Here is a 24,989-nt window from a genome sequence, read left to right on the forward strand (position 1 = left end):
GTTAAGAGATTTTGGTGGCTTTTGTGCAGAGCCAGGTGTAGATGGATTTGGATAGGTGTAGAGGAAAATTCACCTTGTGCCTTTCTGTTGGAAGTTAGTCCAAATATCCACATAGGTAGGTATCCAGGCATTGCTGATGGTTTGATGGTGATTCTCACTAGATCTGTTGTTTTTTCCTAAAGCTTTCTTGGAGCCATGGGATTACAGGATCCTACTGGCGCTCTGGAATAGAATTTGACAACAGGACTTCAGTTCCACTTCAGATCGGATATATGCAGGCGGGCTTCACACTGCTTGCTGCCATGAGGCCAAAGGGATTATTCCAGATCTGCAGAACCAACAGGAGTTTGAGTCAGTGGTAGGGAAAGCTGGAGGCTTCACCAAAGTGACTGGAATAAATCAAGTGCTGTCAGTGGAAAGCAGTGGCTGTTCTGGAGCAGGGTTGGAATACATCAGTAGCTGCCCCAGCCCTGGCAGAGAAAGCCCTCTGTTTTCACATGCTGATAGTGATTGCCTGTCCTGTTCCACTTATTTGTAAGATTAGGAGTTTGGAAAATATTTGCAAGGTTGTGAAACCACAGTCTGGGGTTGCTTAGGGCCTCCTGGTGTCCTTCAGCGTCACAGTTCGGGATAGCCTTGGTTTTTAGGGACGAGTGTGTGTCTTCTAACAGCTGTAAGTGTGTCTCCAGAGCTTTCAAAGGAGTGGGCTCTTTACTTCCAGTGCAGCATTTGTTTGTTTTTAGGGCATGTTTTTCCCCAAGGAAAGAAGAGCAGCGATCCCATGATCAAAGAAACAAAGCAAATTGCTGTGCAATTTCTGCTTAACAGTATTTGAATTAAAAAAAAAAGTAGTATATAATTTTAGTATATAATTTATAAATGAGTCATGTGTGCCTCAGCTCTGGCCTGCTGGAGCAGTGTCAGAGCAGTGTCAGGTTCAGCAGCCTGTGTCAGCCCATCACCTGGGATGTGGTGTTGTACAGGGGGAGCAGAGCCATGAGGCTGCTCCATCCACATCCCTGGCTGTGGTGAGCCACTCTGCTGCTGCAACACTGGCTTGGACAGGTGAGCTGCATGCAGGGGAAGGATCAAGTGACTTGGGGAGGGAAAATCACTTCCTGATGCTCGTGGTAAGGAATAAAGCCAGGTTTTCCATGGTGGCTGGTTAGTTTGCTGGGACTGCTGTGTGCCCTGCTCCTGCAGCTCCCCGTGCTGCAGCATCCCTGCTTGGCCAGTATCACTGGACAGACCGTGCCCAGCACAGCAACGTGGTTAGCCAGATAACAAGGGCATTAATTCTGTTTTTCTGCCTGTATTCTAACAGGAATAGCCCCATTCCTGAAATTGTACCTGCAAACCTTATGTCCCAGCCATCTCATTTGGCCATGGATGGATTGCTGATGAGCCTGGCTGCAGGGCGTGGGATGGGGTAGACCCCTCCCTTCATGCAGTTATTTGAGCTCTTGCGGGGCAGTGCTGTGCCCAGAGAGGCTTTACCAGGATAAGAACAATTAGGGCTGGTTTTCTGAAAGTAGTAGGGTTGTGCTTAAAAATGCCTGTTGGGCTTGGAAGGGCTGCATGTGTTTCCCTGGCAGCCTCTCCTTTAGTTTCCAGCAGGGATGTCCTCTGCCTCTGAAGCATCCCAACTTGAGAGGAGGCAGATGGAAACAGTAAGTGCTCAGGGCAACTTTAGGGCAGCATTATTAACGTGACAACACCAAAGAGAAGTCTATGTAGTGTATTGCTCGATGTATAGTGTCGCTGGACGTTCTGGTTGGTGTCTCAGAGGCAGCATAGCTGGAGCAGGCCGGTTTTGTAGCAGTCACCTGTCCCCCTTGCTGTTTCCTCTAGTGCCAGGAGCTCTCTGGATGGACACAGTGGCATGGGACATCCTCACCATGAGTCCATAAGTGGTGCCTGCAGCGACACACCACTTTGGAGGGCTGTTAAAAGCTCAGCTTAGAGGAGATGGGAAAGTAAGTGCAGAATTGCTTCAAACAGCCTAAAAATGTGGGATGTGCGGTGGAAGGCACACGCACTGCAGCTGTTTATGACCTGATCAGATCCTGATCACCCACATGTCCTGCTGAAGGGGGCAAGGAGCTGCAGGTGCTGCTGGAGCTGCACCAAGGGGATGGATGGCTTCCATGGCTCCCATTTTAGTGTCGTCCAAGGCTGTGGAAGCTCAGCGGTGGTGGGATCTCTGTAAAGCTGAGAGCTCAAGAAACAGCAAAACTGGCAGATGCACAGGGTCCAGAGGGGCAGATCCTAACCCAAAAGCGAGGGACCCGCAGTGTGCCTTAGGATTGGGTCTGTAACTGTGGCACTCTCTAAACAGAACCAAAGTCAGCCCCTCAGTTCTGTGGCTGGTTTCTCCAGACTGACTGCACCTGCACTTCTGCGGGACAGAAATCAAAGCTGTGTGCACCTGCTTGCAAACACCCAGGTACTGACTAAACACTGTGAGTGGCCTCAGCACTGAAATGGCAGATCTGCTTTGGAATCGGCCTTTAATCACAGCAAAAGCTTTTCTTCTGCTTAGGTGGTGACCAGAGCGCAGGTGCAGGGGAAAGGACTGGAGCTGCTTTGGTTGGTTTCTCAGTCTCTACCTGGTGCAGGGGGGTGGTGAGGTGCGCTCTGGGGACAGCTGGGTGACAAGTGATCTGGGATGTGCCATTCAAGGGCTGATTATTATGACTTTGTGAGGATTTTTAATGTATCTTATCTTTACTCCAAGCGTCTTCTAGCAGTGGTACATGCCCGAGTGGACAGACGGACAGGTGGTGGGATGCTGCGCCACAAAAGACTACAGGGAGCCTGCAGCAAACCCCGCTGGCCACACACCCAGCTGCTGCCCCACACGTTGCCTCAGCGGGCAGATGTCAGCGTTGCTTAACGCCAGCAGGACCTGGGTGTCTGTTTATTAACGGATAAGATGGTCAGGCCGGCACACAGCTCCCGAGCCAGCCTGTGCAACTCCTGTGGTTTCCAACCGTACTTATCGAGGGAGGGGGCTGCCTGCCCAGCGAGGGTGTTTCCTCTAATCAGTATTTTCACATGCCAATGGCAGGCAGATGTGCAGGGGGGCAAAGGCTCAGCCATCTCTCAACAGCTGCTCAGGGGAAGGAGTCACCTAAGGCAAGGCTGGGGAGGTGGGAAGAAGCATACTGCTCAGAATAAGTAAATATTCCCCAATACAGGGTAACACAGGGGGAATTCACACACGCACCCTTGGCCATGAATTTTCACCGTCCCATCTAGAAGGAATCAACTCCTTGCAATATCGCCTAGCAATAAGTTCAGTTCCAGAAACCCTTCTCCAAGTCCCCGTAGAGGCTTCTCCTATTGTCTGCCCTGTGTCCCCGAGGCGCCGCGGGCAGCGCATGAGAGTGTTGCGGGCTCAATTTAACGGCATCTCCCCTGCTTATCAGACTATATAATAAACATGGCTTTTAGGGGGGACTTTTTGGGGAGGGGTGCGAGGCAGGCAGTGAATGAAGAGGCCAGACACCATTGTCTGGCAAGAATGTGAGTCGCCCTGGGCTCGCCTTCCGAATTGTCCCAGCATCAATCCCCCCTCCTTTGCGGGATTTCCTTCTCCAGCCGGGGTTTTGTTTCAGAACAAGCGTTGGTCAAACAAGCTTTTGTTTGCGGTCAGTTGCTTGGCACACATACACCACTTCTGGTGGGGGACAATGAGGAAGCTGTTTCGGGGGCAGCTGCGGTGGGACTGAAAGGGAATACTGATGGAAAAAAGGGCGCGGGGAGGAAATAGCTGGGTGGAAATTAATTGGGAGGATCTTATGAAGTCTGGGTGCTCTGCAGCAGTTGGGAGAGTGGCGGGGAGTCCTTCGATCTTCCTGCCTCATCCCGCTCACTGCCTCGTGCTGGTTTATGTGACTTCTTCCCCCCAGGATACCCCACCTCAGGGCAGAAAGTTGGACAAAATATTTGTGACTATGAATCCAGAAAGCTTTCTTTCAGGAAGAAGTAAATTTATTTACAGCAATAATAGAGTTTAAAGGAATTGTATAAGTGAGACTGACTTCTTTGTCAGCAAAAATTGCAGCAAAACTGTTCATAGATGACATTACCTAAATGACATTACGTACGTATGTCCTTTCTTTCACATTTCCTGTAATCCTGTTATGGCATTGTCCCATTACCTCAAGCACTGTCATCTTTAAATGCTGTCAGATCTTAACTGGATGGCCAAGGACATCAGAAAAGGATCGAGGTGAAGCTGATGGCAATTTCAGACCTGTTGTATGTATGGCCATCTCCCAGCCTGCCCCAGATGGGGTGTTTTCTGATAACATGTTCAGGTAAAGTGATGGCTCAAGGACTTGTACATCTTTTATGGAGCCGCTACCTATCCCCACCGCATCCAGCACCCTTTTTTGGGAAGTGCAGGGTGTCAGCCGCAGACAGAGTGTTGGAGGTGTTGGAGGTGGCAAGTGTGAGCTGTGTGCTTGCTTGTACTTGTTGGAAACTGCTCCCATCTGCAGGAAAATGAGGACCCAGAGTCAGTGAATGGAATGAGCAACCCTTCCACTCCCTGTACAGCCTTCATGGCATTAATGACATTGCAAAGCACACGGAGTTCCTCGGACTTAAGTGCAACATCTTGGTGTTAATACTTTTTAATGTTATTGCTCTTATTATGTTACTGCTAAAAAATTACATGAGGCCAATTTCTTTTACTCCAACCATGAATGGGCCTCTGTGGCTTTTCAAAAGCGCTCCAAGACGTGGCAGCAAACGAGAGGATTGCGACTTCTGCCGCTCACCAGCTGAAATACTCGGCGCTCTTAAGCCTGAGGAGTGGGGAGTGTTGGCGTGGAGGCAGTGCCTGTTTAAACTGGCAGCCCCTCTCAGCAGCTCCTAATAGTGATGGTGATAGCTGCCAGCTCCAGGGGCAGGAACTGTCATTTTGTTATCTCTGGGTGCAGTGCTGCGCTCTGAGGGGCTCCGGTCCCCCGTGGTGGCCGCTGGACCTGACTGCAGCGTGAACAACAGCAGCCCTGAACCTGAAGCGCTTGCTGCAGACAAAAGTCTGTGGTCAGGCATGCACAGATGGGTCTGGTTGTCCATCTTTGGCCCTTTGGGCTGGTTTTCCTGAAAAGCAGAGCTGCTCTGTGTGCTGGCAGCAAGGGAAGTGATGGGTTGTCCTGGCTGTGTGGATGTGGAGGTGCTGCTGGCAGGTCACAGTGTGCCCTGTGTCCTCCTGTGCACTTGAATGTACAGCAGAATGTTTGGGTTGCCTGTGGTAGCATCAGCAGATGGGTGATGGAGATCCCACCCTCCTTATGACGCAATGTGTCCTCAAAGTTAGAGAGATGAAGAGTCAAAAGAGGAAGACTCATGGGTGAAGAGCAGGAGAGTGGCTCATTCAGCCACATTCATTTGGGCCAGCACAAGGGTTAGACAGCACCAAGGCTTGGTTTAGTCCCAGGGATGCTAAAGAGCAGGGCCTGGATCCTGGATGTGAATTCAAATTTTCGTTCTGAAAAATAGCAGTGGAACAGCCCATGGAGTAAGGAAGGATATTTTGATATGACCATGTAGACTATCTGGGAGATGATTTGCTTGAACAGGTGAGGTTAGGGGTTTGTTCTAGAGGCTGTTACTGGTATCTAAGTGCTGGCAGTTACAACATTTAATTGTGTTTTCCTGTAAGAAAATGCTTATTTTGCTGAAAACTGGGGTTCTCTACAATCTGTTTTGTATGCTTGAAAACTCTGGTTTTCATTTAGTTCTTTACCATCAGTGCTGTCTTAATGCATCCTCCGAGGCCAGTCCTCAGGTCTTAGCTTCTGCCAGTCTGAGGCTGTGCACGGGCAGAAATGTCCATGCCCAGGACTTGCCACACGAGTGCAAGAGCTCTGTCCCCTTCTCCTGCAGGATATGCTGGAGCCATCTCATCTCTCCATACCTCCCACAGCCCCCAGAAGACTCTCCCTGGAAGGGTCTCAATCCAGTGCTCCTTAGCTGGACACGGTTTGTGCATTGCTGCCTGTCTGGCTACTGAACTGATGGTTTTTTGGATGCTGGAGGAGAATTTTTCTCTCCTTTCCAAATCTCTTAATAACTGAGGATTTGGGTGTGAAAGCACTAACTGCACACAGTTCACTGGGATTTTTTGCAGCCATAGCTTGGATTTTTTTCCCCCTATGGGCACAGGAACCATTTATAGCTGAGGTGGGCCGAGTTTGCAACTTATTAATCTCTCCCTTGCATGTGGGTTGAAAAGAGACACCATGCCTTTATCAAAAGCCAGGCTAGCACAAAAGCCTATGCAAAATCATCATCAAATCCTATTAGAGGTGGAAAATATCTCTTAGATCATCTCATTCATTTCCCTGCCAATGCTAGACAGTTCCTGAGAGTTAATTTTCTAGCGTCTCCTGCCAACTCCCTGTGTGACTGCGGGTCTGTCATCTTGCCTTTGGGTTGTCACTGTAACTTCCAAGCGTTTCCATGCATTTCCAAACAAGCCTTGTTTTGTTCAGTGGTTGCCTGTGTTGCTTTTTGCCCTGCATTAGGTGTTATCAGTGGTTTCCACTCTGGAGAGCATCACCGGACCTTGCTTGTGACTGGGAAAGGCATCCCCATGGAATGGGACATGCTGGGTGCTCAGGGAAGCCCAGGAAGTGCCGTCCCCTGGGCAGGGGCTTCATTCTCTGCAGCCATAGGCATTGGGGAAATGAAATCTCAAAGGGAGGTTTCTCTCCTGCAAAGAGTTGTGGATGTGAGTTCAATGCAAGCAGGCTGTCCCCCATAAAGCAATTCCCTTCTCCTAAATGCTGCTGGTGCCACCTTTGATAAGCTCCCACCTTGAAGTTCTGGACTGGCTGTGGCATCCACTCAGCAGGGAGGAAAAATAATAATAATTCAACACTGGAGCTATTTATAGCATTAAGCAGATGCAGATTTCATCAGGGCTTGTTTCAGAGAAGGAAACGACATCTAGGAGCAGACTAACCTTACTTGTAACTTCCCGGTGGCGCTGGCGGCCGTGATTGAATTCCCCGGCATGGCGAGGTTCTGGGCAGCCCTGCCAGCACTGGAAAGGTCAGTCTGGCAACTGTCACCCGGAAAGCATCAAAAGCAGGAGCTGTCGATAGTGACCTGCATTTGCAGAAAATCTGAGGGCTTTCTAATTAACTGAGGATCTCTAAATTAGAGCGAAGCCACTCGACAAGCCCCCTCGTACGCCTTAAGTGTCAGGGCTCAGCTGATCGCCGCATCTAACAAGCGGCTGATTTTTAACAGTAGCTCTGAGACTCAATCAGCTCCTAATGGCTCCGTTTCAAAACGTTTCAGTGCATTTTTCATCTCTTACTCTGGAATTTATGCTCTTTGTTCCCTGCTCAAATATTCTGGCTCTCTTCCTTAATTTCAGGCTTCTGCCTTGCGACAGCTCCTCTGCCCTAACTAGGCAGCTCATTGCCTGCCTTTCCCCGCATGCAATTCTCTGCCGTGGCCACTCGCTCTGCTTTCTAATCAGTAAGTTTCAGAAATTCCCCCTCTCTCCCCTGATGTATAGGTAGTGCTGCGGGGTCTGGAATTTCATAATTAGAAGGAAACCCAAGTTTAAGCAGGCTCTAAGCAGCTGAAAAGTGGTTTTATTCAGCTTTAAGATAGGGAGGCAGTTCGGAAATGCACCTGGTTTTGACTTTCCTCTCGCTGCCGTTCTGTGGTGCCACAGATTGAGGTGGTGGTGCTCCTGATTTACACCATGGACAATGAGATTGAACCCTACTTGGAGCTGCGTTCGCAGCAGAGTTAGATTATGCACATTTAAACTGAGGGCTTCGAGCTGCTGGGAAAACGACCAGTGGATCTCTTCTGACACGTAATTCCTGCCGCTGGTAATGAGACTGGTGGATGCATCCTTGGGAAGGCAGCAGGATAAACTCCCACACAAACAGTGACTGGAAACAGATAAATTCCACTCAGGAAGGTAGAGAGTTAATCAGCAACTCTTAAAGACTCCTCTGCATGTGTTTATGTTCCAACAGCTTATCCATATCTTGGCAGTTATTCACGTGAAATAGAATATAAATCCCACAGCCTAATTTTTCTTTGAAAAAATTTCCCCAGGTAATCAAATCCTGAAGTGCATCTTCTATTCCGGTGGTTTTATCAGTAAATCAAATTTTTATCATTTATCAGCAAAAGTTAGATTTAAGCATCTTCACTGTAATGTTTGAAAGATGAACATTTGTTTCAGTGGGTACTGTGCCAATCAATAATCTTCCAGCTTGACTCAGCTATCAATTATTGCTGCAATTATTTGTCTAGTTGGATATTTAAAATGTCATCAGAAAGAGATGATTACATATTCCAGAAAGCAAGGCACTGTATAATCAGATGAACTGAATTCAGTTAAATGTAGTGTGGTACTAACCTGTCCTTCAAAGCTGAATTCTGCAGCCACGACTGAAACAACAGCTTTCTGCATTATTGTAAGGAAACGGATCTTAACCTTGGAACAGCGCGTGTTATTGGGGTCGGGTAATACTTGGCGAGAGGAGACCTTGCAAGCCTGGAAATTGAATCAGCCTTACTGACATAAAAGAGGGAGGTGGGGTTTTTTTTTTTTTGGAGGGGGGAGGGCTGGTTTTGTTGGGTTTCATCTGCAAATCTATAAATAAGGAAATCCACTCTTTATCTGCCTTTCTGGGAGTTTCAGCTCCTGAGCTCGGAGCGCCAAATTTCCGCATGCCCTTTTTGCATTCCTTGACTTGATGTATGTGTGGTAAATACTCTCTGTGCCCCGAGAATGCAATAAAGCTGTAGCAATTCTTGCAAGTCTTACATCCTTCCAAACTCCAGATATTCAGAGTATTATATCATTTTCAACTTCAAGGATATCTCAACGATGGAGAGGAGACAGGATAAACCGGAGAAGACTGGACAACTTTACGACACCTTTTGGTCCTATTTGCAAAGCAGAGAGGGGAAAAAATATATATAATTTATCGATTCTACTAGTACTTGCTTGTGCAAGTTATGAAACTAAACGTTGTAGGATCTGGTTCAGCACTTGCTGTGCTTGCAGCTCCATGGTGACATTGAACTTGCTCAGGGACAGAATAAACCTTTGCCTTTCTGGCAGATGATTTGCAGGCGGAGGTGTCGTTCGGGGGACCTGCAGTTCCCCTGACCCACTTTGTCAGGATGGTTTGCTGCTGGCTAAATATCATTAATTTGAAAGTGAGAGGAAAGCGAGCCAAAGGAGAAGGCTGGGAAAGAGGAGAGTCTGAAGAGGATCTGTTCTGGGAAGGAGATGGTGAAATAAGGCTTCCAGGGAGTTCCTCAGCCACTGACTTGGCTGAGGGCTGGCGATTTTTTGGCTCCACCGACACCCTTCCCAAGGCATGGGTGGGAGCTGGGTGCTGTGGGCTGGGGAAGGGGACGTTGGTGGTGCCTGGCTGATGAGAAGGGCCAGGAGGGACTGTCAGGGACCACCGTATCTCTTCAAGGCGATGGTTTAAACGCACGTGGCTTTACAGAGCTGGGCACATCAAATAGAGACACTGAGATGTGAAAAATCAGCAAAAATAAAGCAGGGCCATCGGTGATGAGGGGACTTGATGGCCCAGTGATACTCTGGCAGCAGTGTCCCTGCTGGTGAGCAGTGGTTGGAAGGTGCCAGCCCCACTTTGTCCCTGGGATGGGGCTCAGCCGGTTTGAAGCACACTTCATCTCTCCAGGATTGTGCCCCCTGCGGCAGAGCTGCCGTGTCCTCCAGCAAGGTCCTGCAGCACTAATCAGGTCAGCAGGCTTTAGCAGCTCTTCCTGGGAAAGCAGTGTCCTGGCATTGGTCTGGGAGTCTCTGTGTGTAAGAGATACTTGAGTGCACGATGTGCATTGCAGAGCAGCATCTATGACTCACCCTCACCTGGGCCAGGTGCTGGCTGCACGACTGAGTGGTACCAAAACCACAACACAAATAGGGAGAAACACCCTCTGCCCCACACCGGTGGGGGTGACCTGAGATGTGCTAGAGCATCTCCTTCCTCTCCCTTGCAAGAAACTTTCTGAAGTGTGCTCTGGCTTTCCTTCGGATGCCGCCAGCCAGGGAGAAAACGGTAGAAAGGGAAACAATTCAACGCGTAGGTGTATGAGTGAATGAAGTGATTTGGAAGCTCTTTGTAGCTGTATAATTACAGCACTGCATTTAAAAAGCGAATTATTGACTTGATTGTCCCCAGCAGCCACTGGGTAAATGCATAATTATGGACTGTTGGAGCCAGGTACCATTTGCTGGATAATCAGGTGGGGCTGTGGAATGGCTTTGATACTGTTTTTGGGGCAGGGCTTAGATGAGGCTTGGTCCTTGGTGGGTCCAGGTGGACCTTCCAGCAGGGGATACACCTGGTGCCAGGTAGATCCAGAGGGGCTGATTTAGCAGGTGTCACTCCAGTGATGCCATTCCTGTTTGAATCCTTTACAATCCCTATGCCTGTGCTCGGGGAGAGGCAGTCAGGGACAGGCAGGTGGGGAAGATTGTGCATCACAGAAACACAGAATGGTTTGGGTTGAAGGGACCTTAAAGACCATCCAGTTCCAACCCCTCTGCCATGGGCAGAATCACTTTCCACTAGACCAGGTTGCTCAGTGCCCATCCAGCCTGGCCTTGAATACTGCCAGGGATGGCATCTGGGATGTTGGTTACTTCACTGAGGGTGTCTTTAGAGATGTGTGATGGTATCAGTGGAGAGTTCCTCCTGCAGAGCTGAAATCACTGCATAGTTCAGCCTTTAGGTCCCACCACTGGTGTCTGTAGTTACTGGAGCTGCTTCCCATGTCTTGCTGAGGTCTGCATCACCTCTCTTTATCCACCCCATAGTGTTAATGTATAGGGTGCATCTGTGCACATGATCAGGTCATCTTTGCTTGAGGGGTTTCTTCTAAAACTCACTCAGAGCTGAATTTCAAGCACAGCATTGTTTTCCCATGACAGGTTTCCTCTGTTCCTCACTAATCAAGGCGCGACAGATTTCCACCCCTCTTAGGTTTTAAAAAAGCACAAAATCAGTCGCAGGCTGATACCTTACTTGCCAAGTTGGAGCTTGAAGCAGGTTTTATTGGTGGCCAAATTGTCATTGCCTTGAAAGTGGTGACAGACGCTGAGGTCAGGCCATGAGACCCCAGCACCCCACTGAGGCTCTGACAAACTGTGTGTTCTGTTGCTTGTTGCTAATGAAGTATTTTTTGGGGTGGGAATCTTAAGTGTATGGACTTCGGTTCTGGTTAGAAGAATGAGTAGTGTTGAGGCTGCAACCAAACTGGTTACCCATGAAATACCCACTTCTTCTGCAGGCAGGAACTGGTCTCCCTCATCCCACTCCTTCCCACCCGCTCTTTCTTCAGGCCCAAAAAAACTTCTGCTTTGTGGAAACTTGAGCAGTGCTGTAAAACCCAATGAAAATTTGGCTTTGGGAGAAAATGGGGAATTCTTGGAGTTCCTAACTCCAGTCTAAATCTTTGACTGGCAAAGCAGTGCCAGCTGCTGTTTTATTATTACTGGGGCTTGGATTTCTTTTTGAAGTTTGAGTCACAGCATTAATGTTTTGGCCTGGTTCTTTCTTAAGGACGGTTTTTAAAAGGAGGTGTAATGAAAAAGTGGTGTTACTCATAGTTGGTTTGCGAAGCATTTCCCCAGTTTTATTAGTATGACTTCAGGAAGTCTGAATTCGCAGGCAGAATAATTATTTTCAAGAATATAAATATCAATATTGATGTATCAATTTCAGTATTGAATATCAATTTCAGGAATACCTTTTATCCATAAGTTATAGTAAAGAAAATGTGGTAAAGATGGCAGATGGAGCATTGAGAGTTCTGCAAAGCAAAACCTCTTCTAGGTTTTTTTACGTTTTCATGACTAAGCTGGTCCCAAGACCCTCCACCAGGCCTTTGCATAAACAGTGTGGACTCTGCAGAGTTCCTTCAGACTGTTGGGGATATTTTCCTTTTTCAGTCTTTCTGAATCTGGTTCCTCTCATGATAAAGAGAAGAGGTTGTAGAGAGGAAGTACCCTGTTGTACACAAATGCAGCTACTGCTATTATTTAGTGTTATTCCAATTATTATGGGAGCAGCAGTGGCAGTGCTGATGCTCCCAGTGCCAGCAGCTGCTTAGGGCTGGTTAATGATGGACCAGGTTAATCACGTGCCTTTTGCAATCCGGAGGATCAGGAGGGGGGAATTAGTGCAGGGAGGAGAAAATACCTTTGGACAGTTACAGTTTCCCTTCTGAACTGATGCTACCAGGAGTCACGCCAAAGCAGCTCTTCCTTACCAAGGGAGAAGTGGCTGCTGCAGGAATGGAGCAGGACCCGCTTATCTCCTGGCCCTGCGATGCTTTCTGTGTCCCAACTGTTCCACTTCACTAGTTTGCAGTTGAAAGGAATTCCAACAGTATGGATTTCCAAGAGAGAGAGAGAGGAGAAAAAAAAAAGAGATATTTGACAAGCCAGATGGAGAACTGAATCAAGGACAAGTGGTAACAATTAACTCAATTTTTTTTCTTCCCCCCTTTAAATACCATAACAACTCTGAATTTATCAGTCCAAAAATCAAGCAGTCAGTTGACATTAAAGCTGAATAAAGAAGTTCCTGGGTTTGGCTCAGGCTGTTCCTCCCATGATTGTTTGGTGGCAAGCAGAAGAGAGAGGGATGCTTCCTGCACGTTGCATGTGTTTGAGTCAGTTTTAACTTCTGTCTTTGCTGTTTGATAGAGAAAGGTGTGTATGTGCAGGAAGCCTGGTAAAGACTCTGGCTTTGCTTACACGTTCAGGTTTCTTGGGAAGGTGAGGGAGAACACAGGAGCAAAGCCATCAAGGCCTGTGGTGCTGGTTTGTGGAGGGATGCTGCTGAGAACAGGGCCTGGGCCGTCCAGGCAGCAAGGGCCACATCCAGGTCTGCTTGGAGATTTCTCTGGCTTGGGGATTTCTCTGAGGGAGTAAATCTGCAGCTGTGAATGAAATCCTTGTGAACACCACTGGCACGTGTGCAGTCACTGCTTACGCTGCCGGTTTGTTTGGGAAAACACTGGGAAAACTGGGGTGTCTCTAATGTTCCGTGTTTGTGTGCAGCTCGTGCAGTGCCCTGGGGTGAAACACATCTTGTGTTTAATATCCTGCTCCTTAAGCTGGGGCTCCTTCCCCAAACAGTGTCCTGTGCCATGGGCCTGGTTAGGTGCACCCAGAGGTTGCTGCGTGTGCTGTGTCCAGCGAGCAGCTTTCCTGGATCCAGCCCTGACTTTTGAGAAACTAAGGAAGCTCTTCCAAAGCACATTGGCAGCAGATTATTCCATTACTCACTTGGCAGTGCCTGAACTTGCATGCCTAGCTCCAGAAATGCCTTTTTTTTTTTTTTTTTTTCCCCCCTCTTTTCCCTCCCAGCAGTAGCATCTAGCTGACAGCTTCTCCTCCCAGCTGGTCTTCTCAGCAGCATCTTGTCTGGCTTTGCTGCTGGTGGCTGTGGACATGGCTGTGGTTCTTGCTTGGAGCCAGCTCTATTGTGCCTGGAGGTGTTGGCTTGCTCCAACTCGGACTCGGAGCGCGCTGGGTGTATCTGTGAGCGCAGTACAGAAGCGCCAGCTTTTCCTTAATATAAAAAAAGCCCCTTAATGCTGAAAGCAGCCATCTCTTCATATTTTACTGAGTGATTGTGCCAACTGCCCTTAAAGGCACTCAAATGCCAATATCCATCCCGCTCATTTGTTAACATTTTGCAGATCAGAAGCTAAATCTGTCAGTCGTGTGTCACTGGTTAAGTCACTTCTTCTGGGGGCATGGCAGGCAAGAGCTGTTCTGCTGCTTTTTTTTTAAGGAGGAGCCAATAACTTGAGAAGCGCTGGACATTTGTGCTGTAGCGAAATGCTGTGTCTCATCACTGGTCTTTTGCCATCCAGGATGTAGAGAAGGAATAAAAATGTAATGGTGGTGGATGCTTCACTGGGTTACGCCAGTCAGGTGTCATGTTGGCCCGAGGTTTGTATTTGGGTCATGGTATCCCCATGTAATTCTCCTACAGGGGTGATTTCCCAAGTAGGAGGAAAATGAGCAGTAAAATTGACTGGGAGGAAAAATGTACACACAAAAATGCGAATGGTAATTGGAGGCTATTTGTAAAGAGTTGATGAGCTGTCCAGGAAGGAGAGGGCAACTTTGGCCCCAGTCCAAAACCCACTTCACTCACTTCAGTGGTGAGATGAGAACAGCAATTAGATATTAAAAAAATCAATATATGACAATTAAAAAAATGGAAAATGGATAGCAATCAATCGCAGTGAGAAACCATGGCGGGTAGAGAACGGGTCAGGGGAGCTGAAGATGCCGAGGAAAACTTGTGCCTGGCACCAGTGGGGAGAGGAGGAGGGAGAGAGCTTCTCAGGATTCTGGAGAAAAGAGAAGGGATAAATGGAAGAAGCAGTAAGGTAGAAATTCTTGATAAGTATTTCTGCTGTAGACCTGTAGAGCAGCCATGATAACGTTTCTGTATCTTGGGTGGCTGATGATGTTTTTTTCCTAGCTTATTAGTAGCCACGGAGGGTTTTACACAAGGAGAGAGAAAAAGTTTTTCTCCTTCAATGGAGAGAAATATTCTTAAACAAAAAGGCTCTGAAAAGTTGCACCCAAGGAAGCCTGGAGAGTTGACACATGATGCTGGTTTCTAAAAAAGCTTATGAACTGGGAAAATGCTGTCAAGAGCTGGTCAGGGTAATGTGGGAGAGTTGGCAACACTTTGCTTATCTCTTCTGGGCAAAATAATGGAAGAACCAACATAAGATTCAATTGATAAAGAATTAAAGGATAGAAATATAATTCGTGCCACTCAGCCTAGATTTATGGAATATAGATCTTGTCAAATAAACCTGATTTCATTCTTCTAGATGACAACTTTGGTTGATAAATGTAGATGAAATAGACTCTGCACAGCGCTGTGACATTGCGTGTGGGAAGATCAAGCACTGGGTGGTACTGCTAGCACAGGTGATGCAGAGCTGGCCACCAGATTTGGGAATGTGCGGGCTTAGCTGGAGAGCTCAGCAGGTGCTGATGGGAGCCTCAGTGGTGCTTAGTGCTTCGATGGTGATTTAGAAATTAATATGCAATTCTGGTTGATTGGCGTTGTGGGTAAAGCAAAGGCGGGTGCAGAGCAAGAGGGGCAGGTTAATGGGGTGGTCTGGAAAGACTGTCAGGAAGGGTGTGTTGAGAAGACATTGGCTCCAGCCTGCTGTGGTCCTTGGCTGGAAGAGTGGAATTGGGGATGTGCTTACAGAGCTGGGTACAGTACCCTGGAAGGCAGCAGCTCTGTGGGAGGCTGAGAGGAAAATCAGGTCCTTCCCAGCATGATGCCAGGATAAGAAGGGCTAGGCTGGTCCTTGAGTAGTGAAGGGGTGGCCTCAGGATGGAAAAATAACTGGATTTTGAAGTGTGCCTCGATTTCACGAAGAACACCTTGGTGTATGTGAGGGGGCCCATTGTGTATCAAGAGCTTTTCCATGTTTCAACCACAAAAAACCTCAAAATATAAAGAGAACAGGTAGAAATTAGAGCCAGAGAAGTTCAGGTGTATCCCAGTACCTGTCTGTGAGTGTGATTAGCTGTGGGAACTGACTGTGGTGGCAAGCAGTGGGTGCTCTCCCTGTCTGCTGAGCTGGTTTGAATACATTTCACTGGGATTTTGCGCTCTGCCCCACAATTTGCGGGGCTGGAGGAGGTTGTGCTTTACTGAAAGACGCTGTGTTGGTCACAGTGACACGTACTGCAGGGAAGGTCGGAGGGTGAGAGCTGGGGATCCCTTTCAGCCTCACATTCCTGAATGAGAAGTAGCCAAGGATGTGAGCTCCAGCCCCAGGATGTGAGCTCCAGCCCTGCTGCTGATGGCCAAGGAGAGCTGGTTCAGCAGTGACTTCTCTTGGAAATAGCTGAAAGCCCCAGTGGCATCTCAGTTGATGACATATCCCATCACATTATCCTGGTGGATGATGAGGCACAAAAAGCCCTGTGGGGCATTCTCCAGCTCTGTCCTTTGCCAGCACAGGCTATTGCATCTCCCTGCTGTGAGACCCACCTTGCTTGCCCATGGTCTTGCCCACATGTGTTAGCTGGGAAGGCTGTGTGGACAGGGGCTGGCCCACAGCTAGGAGACATCAGTGGATGCAGCCTTTGGGTCCTGCAATCCCATCTGACTCTTGAGGGGACCCAGACAGTGTCCCAAAGAACCCATGGTGGTGGTTGGATGGGAGCAAGGAAAGGCGAGTCCCTTCCAGACCCAGGGATTGCCGCAGCAGTCTAAGGACCTGTCTTGTTGCTGTGGATTAGTGCCATAATTTTCGCAGTTTGGCAAGGCTGCATCAGACTGGAACATATCTCTAGATGGTGATATGGTCAGTCAATAGCCTTCATAATTAATCAAGCACTAATAGACAAATTAGAAATCATGTCTCTTCAGAGCAGGAGGTGGAGACAAATGGTGGATTTTAACTGTTTCGCTCCTTCATTTTGTTGCCTGGTTTTACATTGCTCCCTTGAAAATGTTGGGTTGTTTAGGGAAGTTCTGTACATAAACATGATTTTAAATGTAAATTATTATCTTGATTACCAAACACGGACAGTGAATTGAAAACTTGTTTTTCAGACAAGCACATGAAGAATAATCTTACATTTTACACTCCACTAAATCAATGTAGCCCTAATTTTGCCACGCAGGAAATCAATTCCAGTCTTTATAACAGTCGAAGATGTTATGAACAAAGTAATTTTGCAAATTATGGGAAGTAACACATTTATTGATGACTGTAGCTTAGGAATTTAGAATTTGTGAACGCTGTAATATAATAAGGCCGCACTGGCAGGAGCTGAGTGAAATACAGATTATACGGTGAAACTGTAATGCATCATTTGCTATTAGTGGACTGGTAATAATTACCAGTTTCAAAGCAGCTTTTTCCATGTAATCTTTAGTCTCAGTCGTAACAGCCCTTCTCATTGACATTATGATTACACGAGCTGCCCTTATGATCTAGAATATCTAGTTGATGGGAATATTAAAATGTGGTAGCAAATGCTCGATGTTATATCCTCATTATAAGATAAAATGCTATTTTCTCTGACCTGATCTATAAGGTAGAGAGGCGAGGTAGTGTTTCGTTGTTAGCTCCTACCGTGGTGTTAAAAACTTCCACTTCATTATGGTGAAGCAAGATGATTTTTTTTTTCCCCCCTGAGCTCACAAATGAGCATAGGAATGTGAAAGTCCAATTGAATTTCCCTCTAATTTCAGCAGATTGAAGTATTTATCTGTGCTCACATGCCTGGCACATACTAAACACCACAGTGCATTTTATTCCAACGCCGGCTTCAGGATGAAATGTTAAATATTATTCCAAGGGCTTTTAAAGTGATTAAAGTGTTAAATGCCTGCTGTAGACGATTGAGGCTCTTTGCTTGCCTGATTCAGCTTCTCAGGCCAAACGTAGAATAGCGGCAGAGCCGGGAGGCAGGGAGGGAAGCTGGGATGGAGCAGTACAGCCAATGCTGGATCTCATAGGATCACAGAATGGTTTGGGTTGGAAGGGACATTAAAGATGCCTAGTTCTGTCCTGTATCCCCAGATCACTCAGAAGGAAAATGATCACATGATGCTTTTCCTCCCCTCCTCCCCTGTGAGATGGGAAACAAGATGGGCGCAGATCGAGCGATGTTCCCTTTCCTAATTTGCCTTATTTAGTTTTTTAGATTTTCTTTTCCTTTATTTTCGGCAAGTATAGGGGAAACCTAATGGGAGCAACTCTCAGTGCAGACTGTTTACCCAAGAGAGATGCCTAAGGAGCAGATTCCTTGGGATACAAATGTTGGGTCAGGGCAGGAATATGTGGTGAAGGCCAGTACCACCCCAAGTGCTGATGCCCTTGGAGGGCTCCTGGTTTATCTCTCAGCAAACCGCAATGTTATTTTTATTTGTTAAAATATCACTAAACAACAGCTCTGTGAGAACTGCTGAACAAGGCTGGAAATGAATTTATATCCTTCTCTTAGCTCCAGCTTTGGTTTACCAGCGTTTAGCAAAAAGCATCCATATGGGGGTGGAAGTGAATTATTTGCAAAATCCCAGTAATCAATAAAGGCACCCTCACCTTCGCCATATCTCACGCCGCTCTTCCCTCGTGGGCGGCCCTCAAAAAGTTATTCATCCCCCTTGTTTTGCCATATATTAGAAGGGGCTGCTTTCTGCTGTCATTATTAGCCGGCTTTTTGTTTAGTTATTTATTAGTTGGTTGCTCTTTTATAATGTCCGTGTTATCTCCAAAAATAAATTATCATGAAATAGAGTTAGCTCGCTACTTGCCAAAGTGGCATTTACCATCCTCAGCTTCTTTTCAGCGCGAGAGAAATAATGCGGCTCCGGCAGGGCGCTCGGCCAGGCCTCCTGGCCACCCTCCAGCTCTTTCCCTGGCGGAGCTGCCGCTCTCTCTATCTTCCCCTTTCCCTGTCCCATGCTCGATTTTTTTTTTCTTTCCCTTCTTATTTTTATTTTTTTCCTTGCCCCAGAGTTGAATCTCTGCTAAGGAGCAGAAATTGATGCTTAATTTTATACACATTGTTAGTCCCAAAATAAGGAGGAGACTAAAAATGTGTTGATGCCCAGCTTGCTGGCAGTTCTGATGCTTTGAACTGATCTATGTGGAGTGCTTTTCAGAAGGGGATTTATTTATTTTATATTTATTTATCCATTTATATATTTATTTACATATTTATTTACCCGCCCTCTAAATCCTAGCAGCCTCTTGCAGCATAATGTCTGTTGAGTTGGAGCTGGCACTGACTGACTTTAACATCTCCTTTTTTTCATAGCTTGTTTTGTGCTATGGTTACCCGCCGTGGTTCATTTTTGAACCCAGAGCTGGGCATGGTTGGGATGAGGTGGATGTGCTTGGCGTGGGTTTGGATCTCCCCATTGTGTCCCTTAACTCTTCCCATCCGTGTCCCCTGCGTGTCCCTCAGCTGGGATGTCCCTTCCCCAGCTCCCAGCTGAGTGTCCCGGAGGGGGAGAGGAGGTTAGGCGGGGTGGCGAGCGCTCGCCCGCCGCTGGACGGCCGGAGATTGACGCTGCTTGTTGTGTTGTTTTGCAGGTAAAGACGAGCCCAGCAGCTACACGTGTACGACTTGTAAACAGCCTTTCAACAGCGCCTGGTTCCTCTTGCAGCACGCACAGAACACTCACGGCTTACGGATCTACCTAGAAAGCGAGCACGGCAGCCCCCTGACGCCACGGGTTGGTATCCCAACAGGACTAGGTGCAGAGTGCCCTTCCCAGCCACCTCTCCACGGGATTCACATTGCAGACAATAACCCTTTTAACCTGCTCAGAATACCCGGCTCGGTCTCGAGGGAGGCGTCGGGGCTGGGAGAAGGGCGTTTCCCACCCACGCCGCCCCTCTTTAGCCCTCCCCCGAGGCACCATTTGGATCCGCATCGCATTGAGCGCCTGGGTGCGGAAGAAATGGCTCTGGCCACCCATCACCCTAGTGCCTTTGACAGGGTGCTGCGACTGAACCCCATGGCGATGGAGCCCCCCGCTATGGATTTCTCACGGAGGCTGCGGGAGCTGGCCGGCAACACCTCCAGCCCACCCTTGTCCCCGAGCCGGCCCAGCCCTATGCAAAGGTTGCTGCAGCCCTTCCAGCCCGGCAGCAAGCCCCCGTTCCTGGCCACGCCGCCCCTTCCTCCTCTGCAGTCTGCTCCTCCTCCCTCCCAGCCCCCCATGAAGTCCAAGTCCTGCGAGTTCTGCGGGAAGACCTTCAAGTTTCAGAGCAACCTGGTGGTCCACCGCCGGAGCCACACGGGGGAGAAGCCCTACAAGTGCAACCTCTGCGACCACGCCTGCACGCAGGCCAGCAAGCTGAAGCGCCACATGAAGACCCACATGCACAAGTCCTCCCCCATGACAGTGAAGTCGGACGATGGGCTCTCCACCGCCAGCTCCCCTGAGCCGGGCACCAGCGACCTGGTGGGCAGCGCCAGCAGTGCCCTCAAGTCCGTGGTGGCCAAGTTCAAGAGCGAGAATGACCCCAACATGATCCCTGAGAACGGGGATGAGGAAGAGGAGGAGGAGGAGGAGGAAGAGGAGGAGGAGGAGGAGGAAGAGGAGGAGGACTTGAACGAGAGCGACAGGCCGGACTATGGCTTTGGGATGAGCCTGGAGGCGGCCCGTCACCACGAGAACAACTCACGGGCTGGCGAGGAGGGCCGGTCGATGCCGGACGTCATGCAGGGCATGGTCTTGAGCTCCATGCAGCACTTCAGCGAGGCCTTCCACCAGGTCCTGGGGGAGAAACACAAGCGGGGCCACCTCCCCGAGCCCGAGGTGCACAGGGACACTTGCGACGAAGACTCTGTGGCCGGCGAGTCCGACCGCATCGACGAGGGGGCCGTCAACGGCCGGGGCTGCTCCCCGGGGGAGTCCGCCTCGGGAGGCCTGTCCAAAAAGCTGCTGCTGGGTAGCCCCAGCTCCCTGAGCCCCTTCTCCAAACGCATCAAGCTGGAGAAGGAGTTCGACCTGCCGGCCGCCGCCATGCCCAACACCGAGAACGTTTACTCCCAGTGGCTGGCGGGCTACGCCGCCTCCCGGCAGCTGAAGGACCCCTTCCTCAGCTTCGGCGACTCCCGACAATCGCCCTTCGCCTCCTCCTCCGAGCACTCCTCGGAGAACGGCAGCCTGCGCTTCTCCACGCCGCCGGGCGAGCTGGACGGAGGGATCTCAGGCCGCAGCGGCACGGGAAGCGGAGGGAGCACCCCCCATATTAGTGGCCCGGGCCCTGGCAGGCCCAGCTCAAAAGAGGGCAGACGCAGCGACACTTGTGAGTACTGTGGGAAGGTCTTCAAGAACTGTAGTAATCTCACCGTCCACAGACGGAGCCACACGGGCGAGAGGCCGTATAAGTGTGAGCTTTGCAACTACGCCTGCGCCCAGAGTAGCAAGCTCACCCGGCACATGAAAACACACGGGCAGGTGGGAAAGGACGTTTACAAATGCGAGATTTGTAAGATGCCTTTTAGCGTGTACAGTACCCTGGAGAAACACATGAAAAAATGGCACAGTGATCGAGTCTTGAATAACGAGATAAAAACTGAATAGAGGTATATTCGTACCCCCCCCCTCCCCATCCACCCCCGTCCCTAACCCATCCCGCATCCCCGTAGAGGTTTTCTAGTCCCTTGTGATGGAAGTCATGGAAGCTAAGGATATTTGTAAAGTGCTTGTCACCAGCACACCCTGTTTATTTTCTTTTTGTTCTCACCGTTTGAATGCATGATCTGTATCGGGGCAATACTATTGCATTTTACGCAAACTTTGAGCCTTTCTCTTGTGCAATAATTTACATGTTGTGTATGTTGGGGGTTTTTTTTTGGTTTTTTTTTTTTTTTGGTTTTTTTTTTTTTTGGTTGGTTTATTTTATTTTTTTTTTTTTTTTGGGTTTTTTTTTATTTTGGTTGGTTTATTTTATTCTATTTTTTTTTTTTTAATTTTTGGATTAGACAGCATGTATGGTATGTTATGGCTGTTTTTAAATTGTCCCTGATTAGTTGCTGAGCAAACACGTCGCTGTTTCCAATTCCGTTCGGGAAAAAAAAAAAAAGGAAAAAAAAAAAGAGGAAAAAAGAGGAGAGGAGGAGGAGAAAAAAAAAAAAAAAGAAAAAAAGTGAAACAAAACCAAACCCGAGAGCAAACAAAACCGACCATGCTGCATACATCCTGTAATACATATCATGTACAATGTACAGTTTTGTTTTGTGACGTGCGAAGGAAAACTCGCTGTGGGTGACCCTCTGCGGACAGGACCGATAGCACCGAAGAAGCGTTGTGTTAGCCTAGATCGCTGTCTTAAACCAATAAACCCACGATTGGAGACAGAGTTCCCCTTGGGAACATAAAAAAAGGCCTTTAATTGGGAATAACCAACCACCACCAGTCAGGAAGAGGTAGATTTCTCTTAGCGTTTGATTTCAGACATGCACCCACCCACCCACCCACTAATAATAATAATAATAATAATAATAAATAATCCGAGTGCCTTGGATCTGTCGCGGCCGATGCTGATGGCTCCTTTCTGCTCGTCCTCCACGCGTAGCTCGTCGCCACCTCGGCCGTGCTGGGAGCCGCCTCGTGCCCCTCACAACGCCAGCCACCTAGGAATGAAGAGGGAAGAGGAAACTAAGGAAGAGAAAGAAATGACCCACTCAGTCCTAGTTAATCATCATTCTCCTCTGCCTTTTATTATTTATTATTATTATTACTATTATTTTTTTCAAACTGATCATCCCAGTCTAAAAACCTGCTTGGCTCGTGGAGAGAGCTTAAAACGAGATGTAGAACCTTCCCCGCCCCCCCCCCCCCCGTGGCCGGCCTGCCCCAAACTTTTATTCCCCCTCCCCATCAATGATTAAATAGATTGTGAAACGCGCAGAGGCCCTTCAACACCATTAAACACACAATAAAGGAAATCCGTTTTATGAAGATATTTACTTTTAATAATATCTTTTATTGATTCTGGCACCAAAACAAATAAATCCGGAGCCACTTGGTTGTCAAGCTGACAATCAAATTATAAACTTTAAGACCTCTTGTATACCGTATAAAAAATAAAATAAAGACTGGCAATAATATTTTACTGAGTGTAACAGATAGAGGAGCAAAAAAATAAATAAATTGTGATTTATTAGCACAATGTGGTACTGTTTGCCATTTAAAACTAGAACAGGTGTATAAGCTAATACTGACACAGTGGTAATTAACTATGAACTCATAAGACTTGCCTTTAATGTGATGCTTTGGAAGAAGTAACAGAAAATGTAAAAAAAAAAAAAAAAAAAGGAAAAAAAGCGAAAGAGTAGCAGTATCTGTCTGTGCTCCCTAAAAGTTGTCTTCTTTTTTCTTTTTTTTTTTTCCCATCCTCTGTGTGCTATTTGTGTTGACGTGGAAGAGGATTCCTTGTTTTATTCCTAAGCTAGCGCCCGCCCCGGTTGGTGTTCAAATAGCACTTGACTCTGCCTGTGATGTCTGTATCTTTTCTTTAATCAAAGGTACAGAGGTTGAGTATAAAATAAGACTGCTCAGATAGGACAATTAAGTGCACTGTACAATTTTCCCAGTTTACAGGTCTATACTTTAAGGGAAAAGTTGCAAGAATGCTGAAAAGGAAAAAAAAAATAAAAAAAATAAAAATTGAACACACATTGATGAGCATAAAAAAAAAAAAAAACCCAAACCACAAAACCCCACAAACTTTGCCAGCCATTTACTTGACTAATGAGCTTATCTTCTCGGACGCGACATTACAGCGCTGTGAATGGAAACAGACTCTACACTTACATAAAATGAATGATTGCTTTCGCTCCTACAGTGCAAGGATTTTTTTTTTTTTTTTTTAAAAAAAAAAAAAGGTTTTAAAAAAAAAAAAAACAAAACACCACAAAACCTTTTTTTAAATATAAATGTTAAGAAAATTTTTTTAAGGAAGAAAAAGAAAAAAAAACCACAACACTTCATTATGTTTAGGGGGAAACTGTATTTTAGGGTTCATCGTCTTGGTGATGTACAAGACTTGTTACTCATTTTAAAATGGTAGTGGAAATTCTATGCCTTGGATATACACAGCTCTTCAGGTTGTATAAAAACATGCATTGGGGAAAGGTTTAAGATTATATAGTACTTAAATATAGGAAAATGCACACTCATGTTGATTCCTATGCTAAAACACACTTATGGTCTCTTTTTTCTGTATTTCTAGAATGGTATTTGAATTAAATGTTCATCTAGTGTAGGCACTATAGTATTTATATTGAAGCTTGTATTTTTAACTGTTGCTTGTTCTCTCAAAAGGTATCGATGTACCTTTTTTGGTAGTGGAAAAAAAAAAAAACCACAGGCTGCCACAGTATATTTTTTTAATTTGGCAGGATAATATAGTGCAAATTATTTGTATGTTTCAAAAAAAAGAAAAAAGACAAAAAGACAAAAAAGGTGTGACATTGTACAGATCCGAGGCCATATAATGGCCCTCTGGGGGAAACCTGTTCCGATGTCACGCTGCTGGCCGTCACAGAGGGGTGTACATATCTTTTTTCGTTCTTTTTTCCTGCTGCCATACTGTATGCAGTACTGCAAGCTAATAACGTTGGTTTGTTATGTAGTGTGCTTTATGTCCCTTTCCTTCTATCACCCGACATTCCAGCATCTTAACTTCATATGCAGTAAAAGAAAGAAAGAAAAGAAAGAAAAGAAAGAAAGAAAAAAAAGCTAAAAAAAAAAAAAAAAAAAAAAAAAAAAAGAAAAGAAAAAACCGTTTTGCAGTTTTTTTCATTGCCAAAAACTAAATGGTGCTTTATATTTAGATTGGAAAGAATTTCATATGCAAAGCATATTAAAGAGAAAGCCCGCTTGAGTCAATACTTTTTTGTAAATGGCAATGCAGAATATTTTGTTATTGGCCTTTTCTATTCCTGTAATGAAAGCTGTTTGTCGTAACTTGAAATTTTATCTTTTACTATGGGAGTCACTATTTATTATTGCTTATGTGCTCTGTTCAAAACAGAGGCACTTAATTTGATCTTTTATTTTTCTTTGGGGTTTTTTTGGGGGGGGATTTTTTTTAATTTTTTTTTTAATTTTTTTTTTTTTTTTTTTTTATTTGGATGACCAAAGGTCATTACAACCTGGCTTTTTATTGTATTTGTTTCTGGTCTTTGTTAAGTTCTATTGGAAAAACCACTGTCTGTGTTTTTTTTGGCAGTTGTCTGCATTATCCTGTTCATACACCCATTTTGTCCCTTTATTGAAAAAATAAAAAAAAAAACCTTAAAGTACACAGTGTCAGCTTCTGGTGTCCTCATTTGACACGCTGTAGGTGGCTTCCAGCAGCAGGCTGTAGGGGAAGGTCCCGCGCAGGGGCGTTTTGGGGGG

General features: G+C 46.8%; 1 protein-coding gene across 6 annotated transcripts in view; it reads left to right on the forward strand.

The window, feature by feature from the left end:
• BCL11A (BAF chromatin remodeling complex subunit BCL11A) overlaps positions 1-24,989 on the forward strand; it is a 128,150-nt gene that overhangs the window by 94,795 nt on the left and 8,366 nt on the right. Inside the window, exons 3-4 of one of the 6 annotated variants that reach the window (XM_042049375.1) lie at positions 19,159-21,154; positions 21,262-21,479. In XM_042049375.1, the coding sequence (XP_041905309.1) occupies positions 19,159-21,154; positions 21,262-21,334 (2,069 nt within the window). In that variant the 3' untranslated portion in view covers positions 21,335-21,479. Of the gene's footprint in view, positions 1-19,158; positions 21,481-24,989 lie in introns of those variants that run through there. The other 5 variants (XM_042049372.1, XM_042049376.1, XM_042049373.1 and 2 more) reach the window with 5 other exon arrangements.

This window comes from Corvus kubaryi, unplaced genomic scaffold (genome assembly GCF_017639235.1).
Source record: "Corvus kubaryi isolate FWS band 111438036 unplaced genomic scaffold, C.kubaryi_AGA036_p1.0 70, whole genome shotgun sequence".
Taxonomy (NCBI): Eukaryota; Metazoa; Chordata; class Aves; order Passeriformes; family Corvidae; genus Corvus; species Corvus kubaryi.